Raw genomic sequence first — 16,377 nt, forward strand, 5'->3', positions numbered from 1 at the left:
TTATTTGCTCTCTTTCCCAATGTGTTAGTGCCCAAAGGTTCTGACAACGGCACACTTTGTTTTACAAAGGAAAAAAAAAAGTAGTTAAAAAAAAAAAAGCATGATTTCATTTTTCTTTAAAAAACCTTGCCTGCTTTCCTTTTTCCAGGTGACATTTACGAAGAGAAAATTTGGTTTAATGAAGAAGGCCTATGAGCTGAGCGTGCTGTGTGACTGTGAGATCGCTCTGATCATCTTCAACAGCACCAACAAGCTGTTCCAGTACGCCAGCACTGACATGGACAAGGTGCTGCTCAAATACACGGAATACAACGAGCCACATGAGAGCCGGACAAACTCAGACATCGTGGAGGTGAGTGCGCATGCGTGGTTGCTGCCCCCAAACTTTTGCAGAGCCATGGGTGGTTTGAACCGCCCCATTCCCCACATACGTACATGCACAAGCACAACCTTCCTTTTGCTAAGATGGTCATATTCCCACAGTTGTACCCAGGTTTATCACCCCAACTAATACTCCACCCTTTTTCTCTCCCTCAAAATGCAAATTAGAATGACATGCTAATAGGGACAATGTAAATCTGGCCCTTGCTCTAGAATTCAGGCACCAGTGTCGAATTATTGGCCTCATTCTTCCTGAGTCATCATTGTCCATGGCTATGTCAGGACGCCAGAATTGGGAGCTGTGGCCAGGGGACAGCTCACCCCCCATTTTAGATGACTTCTGATGGTTTCTTTTAAGTATAGACTAGTTTCCCAACATAGTCAAAGAAAAAAAACATTTTTTTTAAATGAGCTCACCCCAACCTTACACTTCACTTTTTTACTTTATGTCCCTTCTAATTCAATTTTTCCTGATGCATTCTTGCTGAAAGAATAAAGACAGTTATCATTCTAGAAATGTTTCTCCTCCAAATTATATAATTTAGTATAGCAATGGAAACTGTTAATATACATGGAATCAGAAATCTGGTGAAAACGAATTTCTAAATGTTAGCTCAATGTTTTACCAAAGTCACATTTAAAACACTGTTTTATTGTGCGAAATATAAAGAAGCATTACATTAAAGCTCAAAAATGTTTTAGATTTGTTAGCATAAAGAACATTGCCATACAATTTTAAATGCTTCCTGCATGTATCCTACTGTAATGTTATTGCCTTACAAGTACCCTTCATGAGCAATGAATACTAAACCAAAAAGGAAGAGGTATAAAGAGGAACTATCCCCATCTGCATATTTTTCCTACCTCTCTACTCATTATCGCCTAAATTGTGACTGCTTTCCTAGAATTGAAAGAAAATTAATAAATGTTTCAAAAATATGTAGTCAGAGCCAGTTTGCCATATTACAAGTCTTTCTTGCCATTGCTTAGGCTGGTTCCACATTATGAAAAAGCTCTACTATTCCTGATCAAATTAATCTGCTTCTCAAATCCATCTTCCCTTTATTTGTTATAATTGTCTAAGACTAGTTCTCATTTCTTTGCTTTTACTTGGACATTTTTTTAAAGTATTGTGATGATCAATGTTTTATTTTTTTTTTAGTTTTTTGCCTAATAAGGCCAAGAAAATAATTTCAGAGAAAATAAAAGCAAATTATAACTAGATCTAATGTGGTATACGTTTAAAATACTTTCAGATTTGCATTACTGCTTATTTTAGTTTTTCATTGGCTAATGATTTTAATGGTGTGCTTGCCTTTATTTTGAAATTTAAGATCATTTATAAAACTTACCTATTATGTATTTCAGACAGTATTTTATTCATGTACACATATAAATGTGAAAATATATAAAGAAACATGAATATGAACAGCACTAATCAGTTGTCAAATCTCATAGGTACTTTCGTTTGTGTGTGTGTGTGTGTGTGTGTCTGTCTGTCTGTCTGTCTGTCTGTCTGTCTATGCATGCTTGTACACATTTAACATAAATTCCAAACACAGAACTATTCTATACTCAAAACTCCATCTCATTACCAAAATCATTACAACAAACACTTTAGGGTAACAGAAGAATTTGAGTTGGAATTTGTTATTAGACCTGAACTGCTCCAGTCTTGAGCATGATGTGAAATGCCACAGAACCATATTAACTAGTTGAAAATGTGTTGACTTTTAAAATCTACTTTCTTTAAGTAGAGTTTAAAGTCTAGAAAATTCATCTAATGAGGGTTTTGTAAACAATACCCTATGTGACTTAAAGGCAACCTAAAATTTCACATGCTATAAAGACTTTCATATTCTTGGACAGACGGGAATTGGAGCCAGACTTTTTTATGGGCCATCAGAACACTGGGTTGAAAGTCAGAGGGCTGGCACTTGAACCTTTATCTTGCACGATCTTACCATGGGACAAATTACCTACTTCTTTGACTGAAGTTTTCTCATCTCAAAAATGAAGACGTTAAATTTGAAAGTCCTTCACAACATAATTCTTTAAAAAGTGATATTTTCAAAGGCGCGTAAAACAACAGCTCTATGATCTTGCATTTAATATCAATAGAGTAAAGCTCTGAATCTCTCAAAAACATATTAGGGGGCTCATAAGCCAAATCTAAAGATTCCATGGCTTGATTCTTTGGATGAAAGTAACAAGTTATAAGTCTAACACGTTGTGAATCTGCCCTCTCAATTACCTGAATCACACGTTCTTCACCTATGTGCCTTTTCCACGCTTTAGGAATAACAGATGATGGAGAAAGAAGTAAAGTGGGATCCCCTAAGCTGGATAAGATTTGCATCACCTCCACATGGAGTCTTTTTTAAAGTGCTGTTCATTGAAACTAGTATGCTTGAGATTTTTGGTGGAGAAGAGGGGATCTGAGTGGGAATCCACATTTATAACAAGTTTCCCAATAATTTTTATGCACACTGAGTTTGAAAACCTCTGCAGCACTAAAACATAAATTGTGTTGGAGGCTAAAAAAAACCTGTGATGCATCAGGGACTTGAGGAATCTGTTCTTGGAATGGATCTAACATGAAGTTGAGAGTTAAGGTAGTTTACTACTCCTGGGTAAAATTTTAAATCCTATTTATTTTAATGTAACGGAATACATTTAACTGAGTAAGTTTAACGAGGAGCATAATATGTTTCATGAAGGGTCATTAGTTTTATATTTGCCATTTGGACCATTACCCCTCTCCCTGAACCCTCTGAAAACAGTTTACTCACAAGAAAAAGAGATTGATGGGGAGAGAGAAACAATATGATTCCCGGCATTTAAACTGACATATAAATTTCTGGGCCATACCAGAGTAGTGTTACAGGGTCATAGGAAATTGTACAGTGAGTGGGTGTTGAAAAAGATTTCCTTCTTTTAGCAAAAAAGCTCTGCGTAATTATCATGTCTTCGCTTGATAATTAGCACTACTGTTAACAATGGCACAAAGACTTACAAAGACTTAACAGACTGAGAGAGGGTTTTTTTTATTATATTATAATGCAGCTTGAATATCTGTTTAGATACAATATATAAATATGCCAGATTTAGTAAATGTGTTAAATTTTTAATCTGTTGGTTTAAAAAAAAAACAATTACAGTATCAAAAGCATTTGCTTTGAAGAAAGTCCATTTTATTTAATTCCGTGACAAGTATACTGGATATTTACCCAAAATGTAGTTTATGAGGCTGTTGAAATCTTCAATAGGGATTCTGATGGTATTAAGGAATGGCCCCCTTCATCTCTTTCAACCGTCTAGCTCCATTCCTGGTTCTTTTAGCCTCTTTCCTACCCTTACAATTGATGTTGGGCTCCATTCCTGGAAGGAGAGGTGATGTGGAGCACTTCAGGGTGCCCTAAAGAACACAGGTCCCACAGAACATGCTTCTAGGCCATTCCTTCACTTAGCAACAGTTTAGCAAGTGCCAGCAGAAGATAGGCATTCTTGTTAAGGATGTAAAACATACAAAAATCAGTTTAGAAACAACTGGAGGGCAAAGGAGCAATAACCTCCTTAATCTAGTACAAGCTACTGAAAGGAAGGCCTAAGCTAAACAATGTATCAAAACTTTCACTCAAAAGGGTGGTTGATCACCAGATCATTCCACATGATCTGGGAGTCACAGAAGTCCCGGACAGGCTACCTTGAAAATTCCAGCACGTTTTCTAACCACAAAATCCATATGGGAATGTCTCTTGGGAAGGACCCTCTCACCCTTCTGCGAGGCAGTGATTCTGTTGAGCTATTTATCCAGTCTGGTCAGTGGTTGAGTGACCTAAGTGTGGAAGGGAAGTAAAACATGAGGTTCTCTGCTACTCCCTAGAAGTCAAAAAGATACATGTGGCTTCTGCAGAAGAAACCTTTTATCCTGAAACAGAAGAGAGTTACTTTTTCTTTTTTTTTTTTTTTTAATGCAAGAATGGGCAAAAAGAGTGTTGGGGGCTGGAGGGGAGACTAAGAGGTGATATGTACATGAAATTTTATTTTCTGTCACCTGAATCCTATTTGAATTTAAAGACTTTGATCCGGCAAAATGTGTTCTTGCACAGTAGTAATTAAGGCCTGAACTGGGACTGGAAAGGCCTTAAAACAGGTTATAAGCTTTATTGTTTCATAGTGATATTGGAGGTTATCAGTAAGCTAACTACCTCTACATAGCTTGGTAAAAATTATTAGTGCAATTTTTGTTGAAAAGCAAATTCAGCAAATAATGGAATAGGACTTCCTTTACAAATTCTGCATTACTAAATTCGGGACTAGATGTAAAATATGAAAATGAATCTCTTTAACTTGGGCTTTCATTATATCTAAACCAATTAAATAGGTTTTGATTTTACACTTATGAAAATATAGATATATAAAAATATATAGATAAAATTATTTTAATGCATGCATTATGGAAAAAGCACATTTGTTTATTTTTTAAATTTTCATTCTTTCATGCATTCACTGAACCAAGATTGGCTGAATTCCTACCATGTGCTATGTGCCATGGAATGGCCAGACACACAAGCATAAACAAGGCCCCTCAAGGAATCTTCATCCTTACGGTTGCTCACAAGGCCATGTATGATCTGACCCCTGTATTTCTCTTCCTCTCCGGCCTCACCTTTTGTTATTTCCCTCCAGCCAACCTCCTCCCACTGGTCCCATCCCATACTTGAGCCTCTTAAACATGTTTATATCCCTCAGCTTCTCCAAACCCCATTTGTTTTGTCTTTAGTGTTCCTTCCTAAGCCTGTCTGGCTTTTCTTGATCATTCATTCAAGTCAGGTCCCAATTTATACTTTTAATAGCCATCCTTGAACTGCCCCATAACTTGTGTTAGATTGTTTCCTGTATTAAGAGTCAGAATCTGTTCAATTTTCCCTACCACAGCACTACGAAAACTGTTATCCAGTTGCCTCTTTCATACTATTGGGTTGTCGGAAAAGTCATGACGCATTTTTGCAACGAAAAACATAGAACAAATACATCATGACTTTTCCAACAACCCAATAGATTTTAAACTCCTGGAAGGCAGGGACTGTGCACATTTTGTGTACCATTCTGTCTCCAGGGTTTAATTTGAGGTCTAGAGATGTTAGGCCCTCAGAATATATTTGTAGGATAAATAAAGAAGGGTAGACAGTTATAACAGGATCTAGCCAAGTAATTATCATATAGCATAATGTTTCTCATTTAAGTATGAAAAATATTTTTATAGCTTCAATGAAGCAGTTTATTAAAGTTTGATAAATTTTATCAAAGGACTACCAAAAAACTAAAGTAATCTAGATCTGTGCTATCTGATGCAGTAGTCACTGCCACATGTGGCTATTCACATTTAAATGAATTAAAATTAGATAAAATAGCCAATTCAGCTTCTCTGTTGCACTAGCCACAATTCAAGTACTCAACAACCACATGTGGTCACTGACTACCGAGGGGGACAGGGAAGATGTAGAATGCATTGATCATCACAGAAAATCCCAAGGTACAGTACTGGTCTACATGGAAATGTGAAAAGGGAGGTATTTAAACTGTCTTCTCAAATTAACACCAACATGAATTCTTCAATGTAAAATTTGAGGAGTGCATTTCAGAAGTGAAGGACTGTGTAGCCTTGAGATGTTAGAATCCAGAGCATAAATGTTCAGTTTGAGAGAAACCAATTTGGAACAAACTGAAAGCACATTTTACCCCTAAACCAGTAACCACAGACTCAATCAGTAAATTTACTACCTGGTCAGAAATCCCTTGCAAAGGCATTGAGGCTGACAGAGAGTACTAACCACGTTAGCTACCCATTGTGTGCTATTTTTTGTGTGTGTTTTTTTTTAAACATGAGGTTTGAGAAGGGAAAAATGGTAGGTCTTTCTTGTTACTATTTTATTTTAAATTTACTTGAAGCAACATGGGCCAGTATTTAACTTTATAATGAGTAAATTCATTTTCTTAAAAAAAAAAAGTTTTTTTCTTCAGACAGGAACTTAGAAACATAATATTCTTCAGGAACATTTTAAATCATTCTTAGGTTACTATAAAATATGATTAAAATAGTTCTTATTGCTGGTAGCTCAGTAACTCTGCCTGTCCTCTGTTAAAGAAAGTATATAATTGCTTTTTTGTTTGTTTTTAAGATTTTTATTAAAAATATAGCTAACATACAATATTATATTAGTTTCAGTACACCAGAGTTATTCAACATTTATATACCTAAAGAAGTGATCACCATGATAAGTCCAGCAACCATCCGATGCTGTACTATGCTATGACAATATTATTGACCATATTCCCTATGCTATATATTACATCTCCATGACTTACTTGTTTTAAACCTGGAAATTAGTACATTCTCCTTCAACTTTTCCCCTCCTTTTAATTTTTCAATTACAGTTGACATTCAATATTATTTTGTATCAATTTCAGGTGTACAGCAGAGTGCTTAGACATTTATATAATTTAAGAAGTGATACCCTAATCAATAATGTTGTAAATATTTCTTGGGGGGCCAGATGGACTCATGTCCTGTTGGGGAGACCACTTCATAGTCGGTGTAGAGGCCTGACCACTGCACTGTATTTCTGAAGCTGATGTTGAATAATATTGCATGTCAACTATAGTTATATATACATATAGTCACGGGACATGGAATAGAGAGTGGGAATGGAGTCAGTGGAATTGTAATAGATAAGTATGATATCGGGGGTGGGAAGGCAGTACATGGGGGAGGGGGGTTGTTTCTGTGCAAAGGGTGAAACGGATAACTATTGCATTGTTCTGTATACCTGAGACTAACAATAAAAAATTAAAAAAAAAAAAAGAAGTAGTGATACCCTGGCTAGTCTAGTACCCACCTAGCACTATACATAATTATTACCATATCATTGACTATATTCCCTATGCGTTACTTTACATCCCCTATTTTGTAACTACCAATTTGTACTTCTTAATCCCTTCACCTTTTTTCACCCAACCTCCTCCCATCTATCACCCCAACAAATCTAGCACCCATCTGACACCACACATAGTTATTACAATATTATTGACTACCTTACTTGTGCTATACCCTGCATCCCCATGACTACGTTGTAACAACCAGCTTGTCCTTCTTATCCCTTCCCTTCCCCTTTTTTCACCCACATACCCAACCCTCTCCCATCTGGCAACCATCAGACTGTTTTCTGTATCTAAGAGTTTGTTTCTGTTTTGTTTGTTAATTTCGTTCTTAGATTCCACATAAAGTAAAATCACATTACATCTGTCTGACACTGCACTCAGCAAGTCCATCCATGCCACCACAGATGGCAAGAACCCATTCCCTTCCATGGCCGAGCAATATTCCATTGTACATATGTACCACCTCCTCTTTATCCATTCATTGATTGACAGACACCCAGGCTGCCTCCACATCTTGGCCATTGTAAACAGTGCTACAATGAACATACGGATGCACACGTCCCCTCAAAGTACCATTTTGTGTTTCTTGGGAGAAATACCCTGAATCGGGATTACTGGGACCTTCTTTTTCTATTCTTATAGCCTTTGTTTTAAAGACTGTTTTGTCATGTGTAAGTATTGCTATCCCAGCTTTACTTGTTTTTTTCTTTCCATTTTCATGAAATATCTTTTTCCATACCTTTACTTTCTTTCTGTGTGTGTCTTTTGATCTAAAATGAATCTCTTGTAGTCAGCATCTGTAAGGGTCTTGTTTTCTTATCTATTCAGCCCTCCTATGTCTTTTGATTAGAGCATTTAATCCAGTTACATTGAAAGTAATTGTTGGTAGATATGTAGCTATAGCCATTTTATTATTCATAATTTTTATTTTTTTGTTCCATCTTAAAGAAGTCCCTCTGAATGGAGATAATCATGATATCGGGGGTGGGAGGGCAGTAGATGGGGGAGGGGGTTGTTTCTGTGTGAAGGGTGAAAAGGATAACTATTGCATTGTTCTGTACACCTGAAACTAACAATAAAAAAAAAAGAAGTCCCTCTAATATTCCTTGTCATACTGATTTGGTGATGATGAGGATGAGCTCCTTTAACTTTTTCTTGTCTGGGAAGCTCTTTATCTGACCTTCGATTTTAAACACCAGCCTTGCTGGGTAGAGTAGTCTTATTTGTAGGTCCTTGCTTTAACATCACATTGAATATTTCATGCCAACCCCTTCTAGCCTGCAAAGCTTCTGTTGAGAAATCAGCTGACAATCTTATGGGTGCTCCCTTCTAAATTACTAGTTGCCTTTCTTTTGCTGCTTTTAGAATTCTCTCTTTGTCTTTAACCTTTGCTTTTTTAATTATACTGTGACTTGGAGTGGACCTGTTTGAGTTTATTCTATTTGGGACTTTCTGTGCTTCCTGGACTGTGTGTTTTGTTTTGTTTTTTCTTCACCAGGTTAGAAAAGTTTTCCATCATTATTTCTTCAAATAGGTTCTCAAAAGTGCTTTCTCTCTTCTCCTGGTACCCTTTGATGAAAATATTGTTATGCTTGATGTTGTTCCAGAGGTCTCTTAAACTACCCTTATTGTTTGAAATTCTTTTTTCTTTTTGCTGTTGTGATTGGTTGTTTGCTACCTTGTCTTTCAAATCACTGATTCGATCCTCTCCTTTATCTAGTTTGCTGGTGTTTCTTTCGGTTGCATTCTTCATTTTAGTTCTGTCTGGTTCTTTTTCATGGTTTCTATGTCCTTTTTAATGCTTGCTGTCTTTTTTGTTGACGCTCTCACTATGATCATCGAGCATATTTATAACCATTGTTTTGAAATGTGTATCTGGTAGGTTGCTTGCCTCCATTTCATTTAGTTCTTTTTCTGGATTTTTCTTCTGTTCTTTCATTTGGTACACATTTCTTTTTCCACATTTTGACTATCTCTCTGTGTTTGTTTCTATGTATTAGGCAGATCTGCTATGTCTCCCAGACTTGGCAGGATGACCATATGTAGTTGGTGCCCTGTGGGGCCCTGTCACAGTCCCTCTGTTCACAAGCTCTGGGTGCTCCAGGAGTGTCCCTTGTATGGGTTCGGTGTACCCTCCTGTTATAGTTGAGCCTGATTGCTATTGGCACATCCCACGTCCACAGCTTATGGGCTGCTCTACTGGGGGCTTACCATATGGAGTAGGATTCACCCCAGCGGGCTCTGTTTCCTATTGTACCACCCTTTGTGGGTGCTGCTTGTGTGGAGGTAATTGGGTGGTGTTCTGCTGTGGTCTGAAGCCAACCTCCAAGCTCATTGGTTCTGGGGCCTTTTGGGAGGGGCTCCAGTACAGGTCATCCACTCCCTGTGACCAGCTGAGGGCCAACTGGTAGGAGCTACAGAATGATCTGCAGTTGTGTGCTGCCTGGGCTGAACCTGGAGGCATGTGAGAGAGGCCTCACTGAGGGTGGCTGCCTCCAGTACCGGGCCTTGGGTAACTTCGCAAAAAGCCAGGACACCCCGAAACCTGCTGCTACCTGCCAGCTCCCTTAAGGTTCTGATAGAACCTCATGCGGTATGCAAGTTGGGTGAGGCAAGGTCTCTGGGATTCACTAGAGTGGGAAGAGTTGTGGTCACCAGGTTAATGTAAATTCTGGTTTGGTGCCAGCGCTGAGCCTGGAGCAACTCAGCAGAAGTCTCAGAGTACATGGAGGCCAGTCACTGCTGGCCGCCTGCCTGGGGCCTGCTGGACTCTGATAGTTTTCTAAGAAAGAGTGCAATGCATGCAGAGCTGGCTGCTCATGGAGAAAGTATTTCTGGTGTTGGGGGGCCTGGGTGGGGTGGGATTCTAGCAGAGCTCACAAGACCAATCATATTCAGATTTGGCCTGTGGGGGACGGCTCAACACAGGAAAGATGGTACCTACCTGCCAGCTACCCAAAACAGGGAAAATGGCAAATGCCCTCCAGCCCTCGCCTCTAGGCCACACACATCTGTCCCCTCATGACTCCAAACCCACCCTGGGTTTCCCACAGCCTTCCATCCCACTCGGATGATTGGATGCCTGCTGCTTTTCACATTCAGATGTTGTGGGAGCTCCTCTTCACTGCACAAATACTCAGGAGCCTGGCGTGGGGTTGGGGATCCCTTGCTCCTCCAGCGGAAAATCTGTGGCCAAGATATCCCTCCTGATTCCCAACCACCACAGGGAGGTTTGGGGTCTGCTCCATGCCTATTCTGCATATTCACCCCTCCTATCAGACTCGACGTGGCTTGTTCTTTATATTTTTAGTTATAAGACTTCTGTTCGGCTAGACTTCTGATGGTTGATTGTTGATTGTCCTGTAATTCAGTTGTAATTTTCGTGTGTTCACAGAAGGGCACAGGTACAGTGTTTATCTACTCTGCCATCTTGGGTCTCTCCTATACTTGCTTTTGAATAGGTAGTATTGAAAAATGAAGAAAGGATTAGTATATTCCATAAAGATTTAAACCTTCAATGTTGAGGCTTCCAAGAAAAAGGAGGAAAAGCAATTTTGTAAAAAAAAAAAAAAAAAGAAAAAGAAATGAGCCTAAAAATGTACTCATATTTCATATTTCTCATAACTACAACAATGATGTTTTTATGTATCAAATTTTTATATATCAAATTTGAAGATCTGTTCTTTTTTTAAATAATGCTCTTGCTTAATTTGCATATGTTTTGTAACATGAAAAGCTGCTTCACATCTCATTTAATAAGAAAATCATTGTTGAGTAAATAAAGTGCATGTTAGATTACTTAAGTTATATGCACAAGGCAGTAAAACTGAATTTTCTCTCATCTCTGTTATTGGACAACTCTAATGGCTAATAGGCATTAATACTAACACAGTCAACAGAAAATTATTTAATAACAGCTGGAGCAGAAAAGACAATAGGTTTTAAAATACGGTCTTTTTGTCAGTAATATAACTTTTTTATAATTATTAATCATCATCATTTTATCATCAGTATTTTACACGAACCTTTTTAAACCAAAGTCTTCATGTTTTGTTTTGATTTGCCTTTCCTCCAATATCTGAAAGTGAAAGGGGAAACATATTTAGCCTGGATTATAATCGTCCATTCTTAATGCTACTTATAGATTTCATGGCATGTGGAACTTGATGTTGGATAGCGTATTTGAACCAAAGGTTGCATTCTAGCTGTTGATAGCACCTAAGTAAAAGTAACATTGTTTAGCTTTAAACGGTATCAAATAAGGTATCAAACAGTAGAACATTCTTACTTCCTCAGGATTGGTTGCTTAATATATTGCTGTGAAATATTCAAAAGTAAAGTTTTAGGGATAGACTCCTGCCTAGAGTAAGAATAAAAGACGATGAGTCTTTTAATCAAAGCATGTTTGTTATTTCAATTACCTCACTGCATTTTTTTGAAAATTATTATAAATCTTATTTCCTTCTCCTAAAGGATATGATGATGTTTTATTTATTTCTGTAACTCCAACTGCCAGCTCAATTAGGGAACATTATACACATTCAATAAATACTTTATATAATACACATATATGTATATACATACATATAAACATCCTCACTGATGATCATTATTAAAATTTACCAGGCTATCTTCATTGAAGTCAGATATGTTCTAATAATAATGTAAGTGAGACTATTTCAAGTGAACCAGAGGAGAATAAAGGTTATTGCTGTGTAAAGAAAAAAATAAACAAATAGGCACAGAAGACTACACATAAATATTGCTTACAGTGCTGGTAGAAAATAAAAGACTTTTGAACCAACATACATTGATTCCTGGGCCAGGATCTGACAAGAGTGATCAGTGGGTCTCAAACGATAAGCCTCTGGCCCAGCCTGAGTCAGTGAGGGGACAGGGGACCGGACTGAAAGGCTAATTCTGATTAAGTGGCTCTGGGACAAGGCCCACAAGTCTGTATTTCTGACAAGCTCCCTGGTAATGCTGATGCTACTAGTCTGTGAACCAAACTTGAGTAGCAAAGGACCCAGACTTCCCTTTCCGAACATTTTGTTTTCTCCAGCATGGAGTTTAAAAGTACATTTTTTGAACATTTCTTCTTTGTAGCTTCACTGAGGGTTAGAGTCATACTATAAAATCAATTTTTTGAGCTGAGATTTGGTGAAACTAGTGTCTGAAAGCAAGTGTGTTGGGTTTTTGGAAGTACACTGTAAACAGTCTGTCATTACTCAGTGAGGTGAGCCACTCTGTTGTTAGCATCTCCTGGTCTGGTTCCCCTCCCTTGTGAATGCCCTTCAGTTGGTAGTGGCTGCTTGGAGCACGTGTTGAGGAAGATTCTAAGACCAGATCAGCAGGCAAGTGTGATGTGATGGATGAGGGGTGTGTGCCAGGGGTGCAGAGAGTAGTGGCAGCTACGCTTTCCTCATTATCCTGAATCAAAATATTTCATCGGACATTCTGGGAAAAGACTTCAGACTCCATCATTAAAAGGACTGTAATGAGGCAAATGCTGCAGAGGTATACAACACATTGGGTGGATAAATTATATTATTGGAAGTATATCTCATTTTGCTAGTAGCTGTTTGGCATATTATCCAGTCATGTCTCAACTACATTTAGTGTATTCTATGTTACCCTGAAATTTAGCTACCTGATGGAAGTTCTGAATAAGGAAAAAAAAAATCCCCTGTCGATTATTTCTAAAGGTCATAGAGTTAATGACTAGCTGGGAGGTTAATTAGATTCTGAAAGCTTCTTCATATCAATTAAATCTCTTATCTTTATGTTTTAGTAAATAAACTCAGTAACTATTTAGAGCAACTGTTTTAGGATAAGAAACACTGTAAACAGTAAACTGTGCAGTTGGTATTTGGGCTTTTATCTCACATCTAAGAAAACATTACTACAAAAAAACTGATATATGAAATAATAATAGTAATCTTATTCCAGAATTTCTGAATTAGATACTTGATTTTTCAAAATAGTATGCAAATTACCCTTTAGTCATAAACAAATGTCATCATTATGACCTCGAGAAAACCATGTCAGAGAGAAAAATTAAGGTCAGAGTTATGCTGAGAATGAGCTGCTAATTTAAAACCACGTCCACACTGTTCCATTTTAGTTCCAGAAACCAAACTCCTTTCAAGGCTGCTGTGCACATTGGTAAATAAGTGATATATTTAATGCCTGTGGCCTGACAATTAACAAACCCAGTCATTTCTGCCATGTGAATTCTCTTTGGATAATGTAACCAGATTTCAGATGAAATGATACAGACCTGTACTAATCAGTAAGGTAGCCATTAGCAACATGTGGCTCTTTATATTTAAATTAATTGAAGTTAAGTAAAATTAAAAGTTCGGTTCCTTAGTCTCACTAGCCACATTTCAAGTACTCAATAGGCACATGTGACTGGTGGCTCCCATGTTTGTCAGGACAGGTATAGAAATGTTCTGGATCCCAAAAACTTTTATTGGGCAGTGGTTGACGTAAGAGGTGAAACTGGGGAATCTAGTGCTGTTGTTCACTGTGGTAACCAGCGTGATGGTTGATGGCTACAACCTCATAAAGGGCACATCAGCTGGAGAGGATGCACACAGCCCTTTCATCTTTCTTTCCTACAGCAGGCATGTATTGCATGCCCATGTGTGTCAGGGTCTGTGTCAGGCCAGGGAAACCTAGTCAGAAAAGCTGAGTCACTCAGTCAGTGTTCACCCCAGGAACAGAATGTTTGTTAAAGTAAATCTGATTTTGTGGAGCGAGATGAGAGGATGGCGAGAGAGAGAACACTGAAGCTGGAATTGCCCTAACAAGAGAACACAGAGCAAAGGAGAGTCGTAGGGAAGCAGACACAAGCTCGGCCAATTCTGAATGTTTCCAACAGGAAGAAAAAGATCATGCGTGCAGTTTTTTGTGACTTATCCTGCTTAGGTATGTGAGAAATGTTATCTTCCCCCCAGGCTTCATGACTGGGTTCTCCTTCAGTGTGGGCTTGTGAATTCATTTCATGTGGGGGAAAGAGAAAGCTGCAGAGTGATTTTCCTGAAGAATGTTGTTGAAGCGTAACCATGAGTTTACCTTGTAAATTTTACGTTGAGGATATAGAACTTTAAAAGCCCCACAAATGTGGAGAGAAATTAAGTTCTAGTTATGGCAACATCACACACTGGTTCTCTAACCCGGGGCAAGTTATTTAACCTTCTTGGTCTTGAGGCTCCCTCTCTGTTAGTGTTGTCGACCCCGACCCCGATCTGTCTTCCTCACAGGCCTGTCGTGATGATTACAGGCTATAAAAGATGTCAGAGCCCATTGTAAACTGTTAAGTTGTACAAGGCGCTTTTATTTCCAACATCAAGGGAGAAGTTCGGGCAAGAAAAGCTGTGTAAACCAAAAGAGAGAGAAACAGCAAATTCTTAATTTGGAAATAATGATGTAACATTTTGTATTAAGTATATCATTTAATCAATATAGTGTTCTTATGTAAATAACTATAGCATTTTACATAAGTTAAGAAGATCTACCAGTGGCCAATGAATTGCTTTTCTTTTTACAAGCATTTATGGAAATGATCTCTGTGGCAAGGCTGAATCCTTGGCAACAACGATTATGACACATCCAGTGCCTCCAGGGCCAATACTCCAGTGTGGACAGAACAGACACAGGGTTGGTTCTTTCATTCAGCGGCTAGCGATGAACGTGAAGACCATGTGCCAAACATTGTGCTAGTTACTGGTGATGCATCTGTGACTATGCTGCCCAACAGCTGGAGCAACAGTAAGAAATAGAGTCCAGTGGGATAACTGAAGTGAAAGAAAGCACTTACAGCTAGCTGTGAGCACCTGAAAACATCTCATGGTGGATTATAGGTGAAAGCATACCTTTGGATGATAAGTAGAATAAATTGATATGCTAAGCCAATCAGCAAGTCATTTGTCTCCATTTAAAGTAAAAGTGAGACTAATAAAGGTAATGATACATACCTGGTATATAGACATATAAGTGCATATATATACATTTATATGTACTGTATATGTACATGCAGCAGCCTTTATTTTGATTGCCATTGAATTTTTAAATGTTTTTTTCTGTAAACATGTGTTTACAATTTTTTAGAGAAATTCTACAGAATATGAGTTAGAAAAATGCAGTAAATATAATTGCCTTTAAATTTTGATAAAAAGGTTCTCTCTCACTAAGAATGGAAACCTTACAGTTACATCCCGTTTCTTTCTTTAACTTCGCAGATGAGGTTCCCCCCCCTTACTCTAAATTCTAAAACATGATACATCTGGCTGAGAGGCTGGAAAATTGTTACACGCCTGTGTAACATTCTTATAACCTAATCGGTCTACAACTTTTCTCCCGGTTTAATCAGTGGAGAATGTTCTTTGTTTTTGTAGTCACTGTTTCACATAGTAACAGCTTGTTGCATTTTGGTCTGTTTGCCAGAGGGTAGGTTTATTTTTAAAACCCTGAACTCTGAATTTTTCTTTATTTTTCCAAGATTGAAAGCAGCTGAAATGCCTGGAGTTACAGGTTGAAGGCTGCCGTACAATATGTGGAGGGAGGTTTCTTTCCCTTCCCTGAGTGTGCGCGCACGCGTGTGCACGCAAGCTTAAATTTTTTCCTAACAAATGTCTTCTAACTGGTAGTTGTCTAAAAATAGAAAACTGCCTGACTAAAAATAGCCTGGCTCTCAGTCGTGCCAAGGAAAATGGAGAGGAATAGGCGTGGAATAGAAGGCTGAGTAATCCAGTTCTATTCATTCAGAGAAACCTTTGAGAATGCTGGCGATGATAAAGTGCCCTCAAAAAACCACAGGCCTGACTCTCTCTTCAGACTTCTAGGTGCCAATAAACATTTTTGCCCGAGGATACTTTTTTTTTTTCTCATAGGTTGTAAACATTTTATGAAAGACAAGGCTTCGTTTCACAGAAGCTAACAAACTGCCATAACAAACTAACTTTCCTAAGGGTCTTAAAAATTCATAATTGTAAGATGTATTTTAAAAGATCATCTTAAATGAAAGTATTGTAAACTAATGTACTT

The 16,377-nt window shown here is 38.0% G+C and overlaps 1 protein-coding gene across 21 annotated transcripts in view; it reads left to right on the top strand.

Annotated features, from left to right (window-relative positions):
• MEF2C (myocyte enhancer factor 2C) overlaps positions 1–16,377 on the top strand; it is a 185,430-nt gene that overhangs the window by 102,282 nt on the left and 66,771 nt on the right. For all 21 annotated transcript variants that reach the window (XM_019641133.1, XM_019641123.1, XM_019641124.1 and 18 more), the window contains one exon: positions 149–352. In XM_019641133.1, the coding sequence (XP_019496678.1) occupies positions 149–352 (204 nt within the window). The remainder of the gene's footprint in view (positions 1–148; positions 353–16,377) is intronic.

This window comes from Hipposideros armiger, unplaced genomic scaffold (assembly GCF_001890085.2).
Source record: "Hipposideros armiger isolate ML-2016 unplaced genomic scaffold, ASM189008v1 scaffold_57, whole genome shotgun sequence".
Lineage (NCBI taxonomy): Eukaryota > Metazoa > Chordata > Mammalia > Chiroptera > Hipposideridae > Hipposideros > Hipposideros armiger.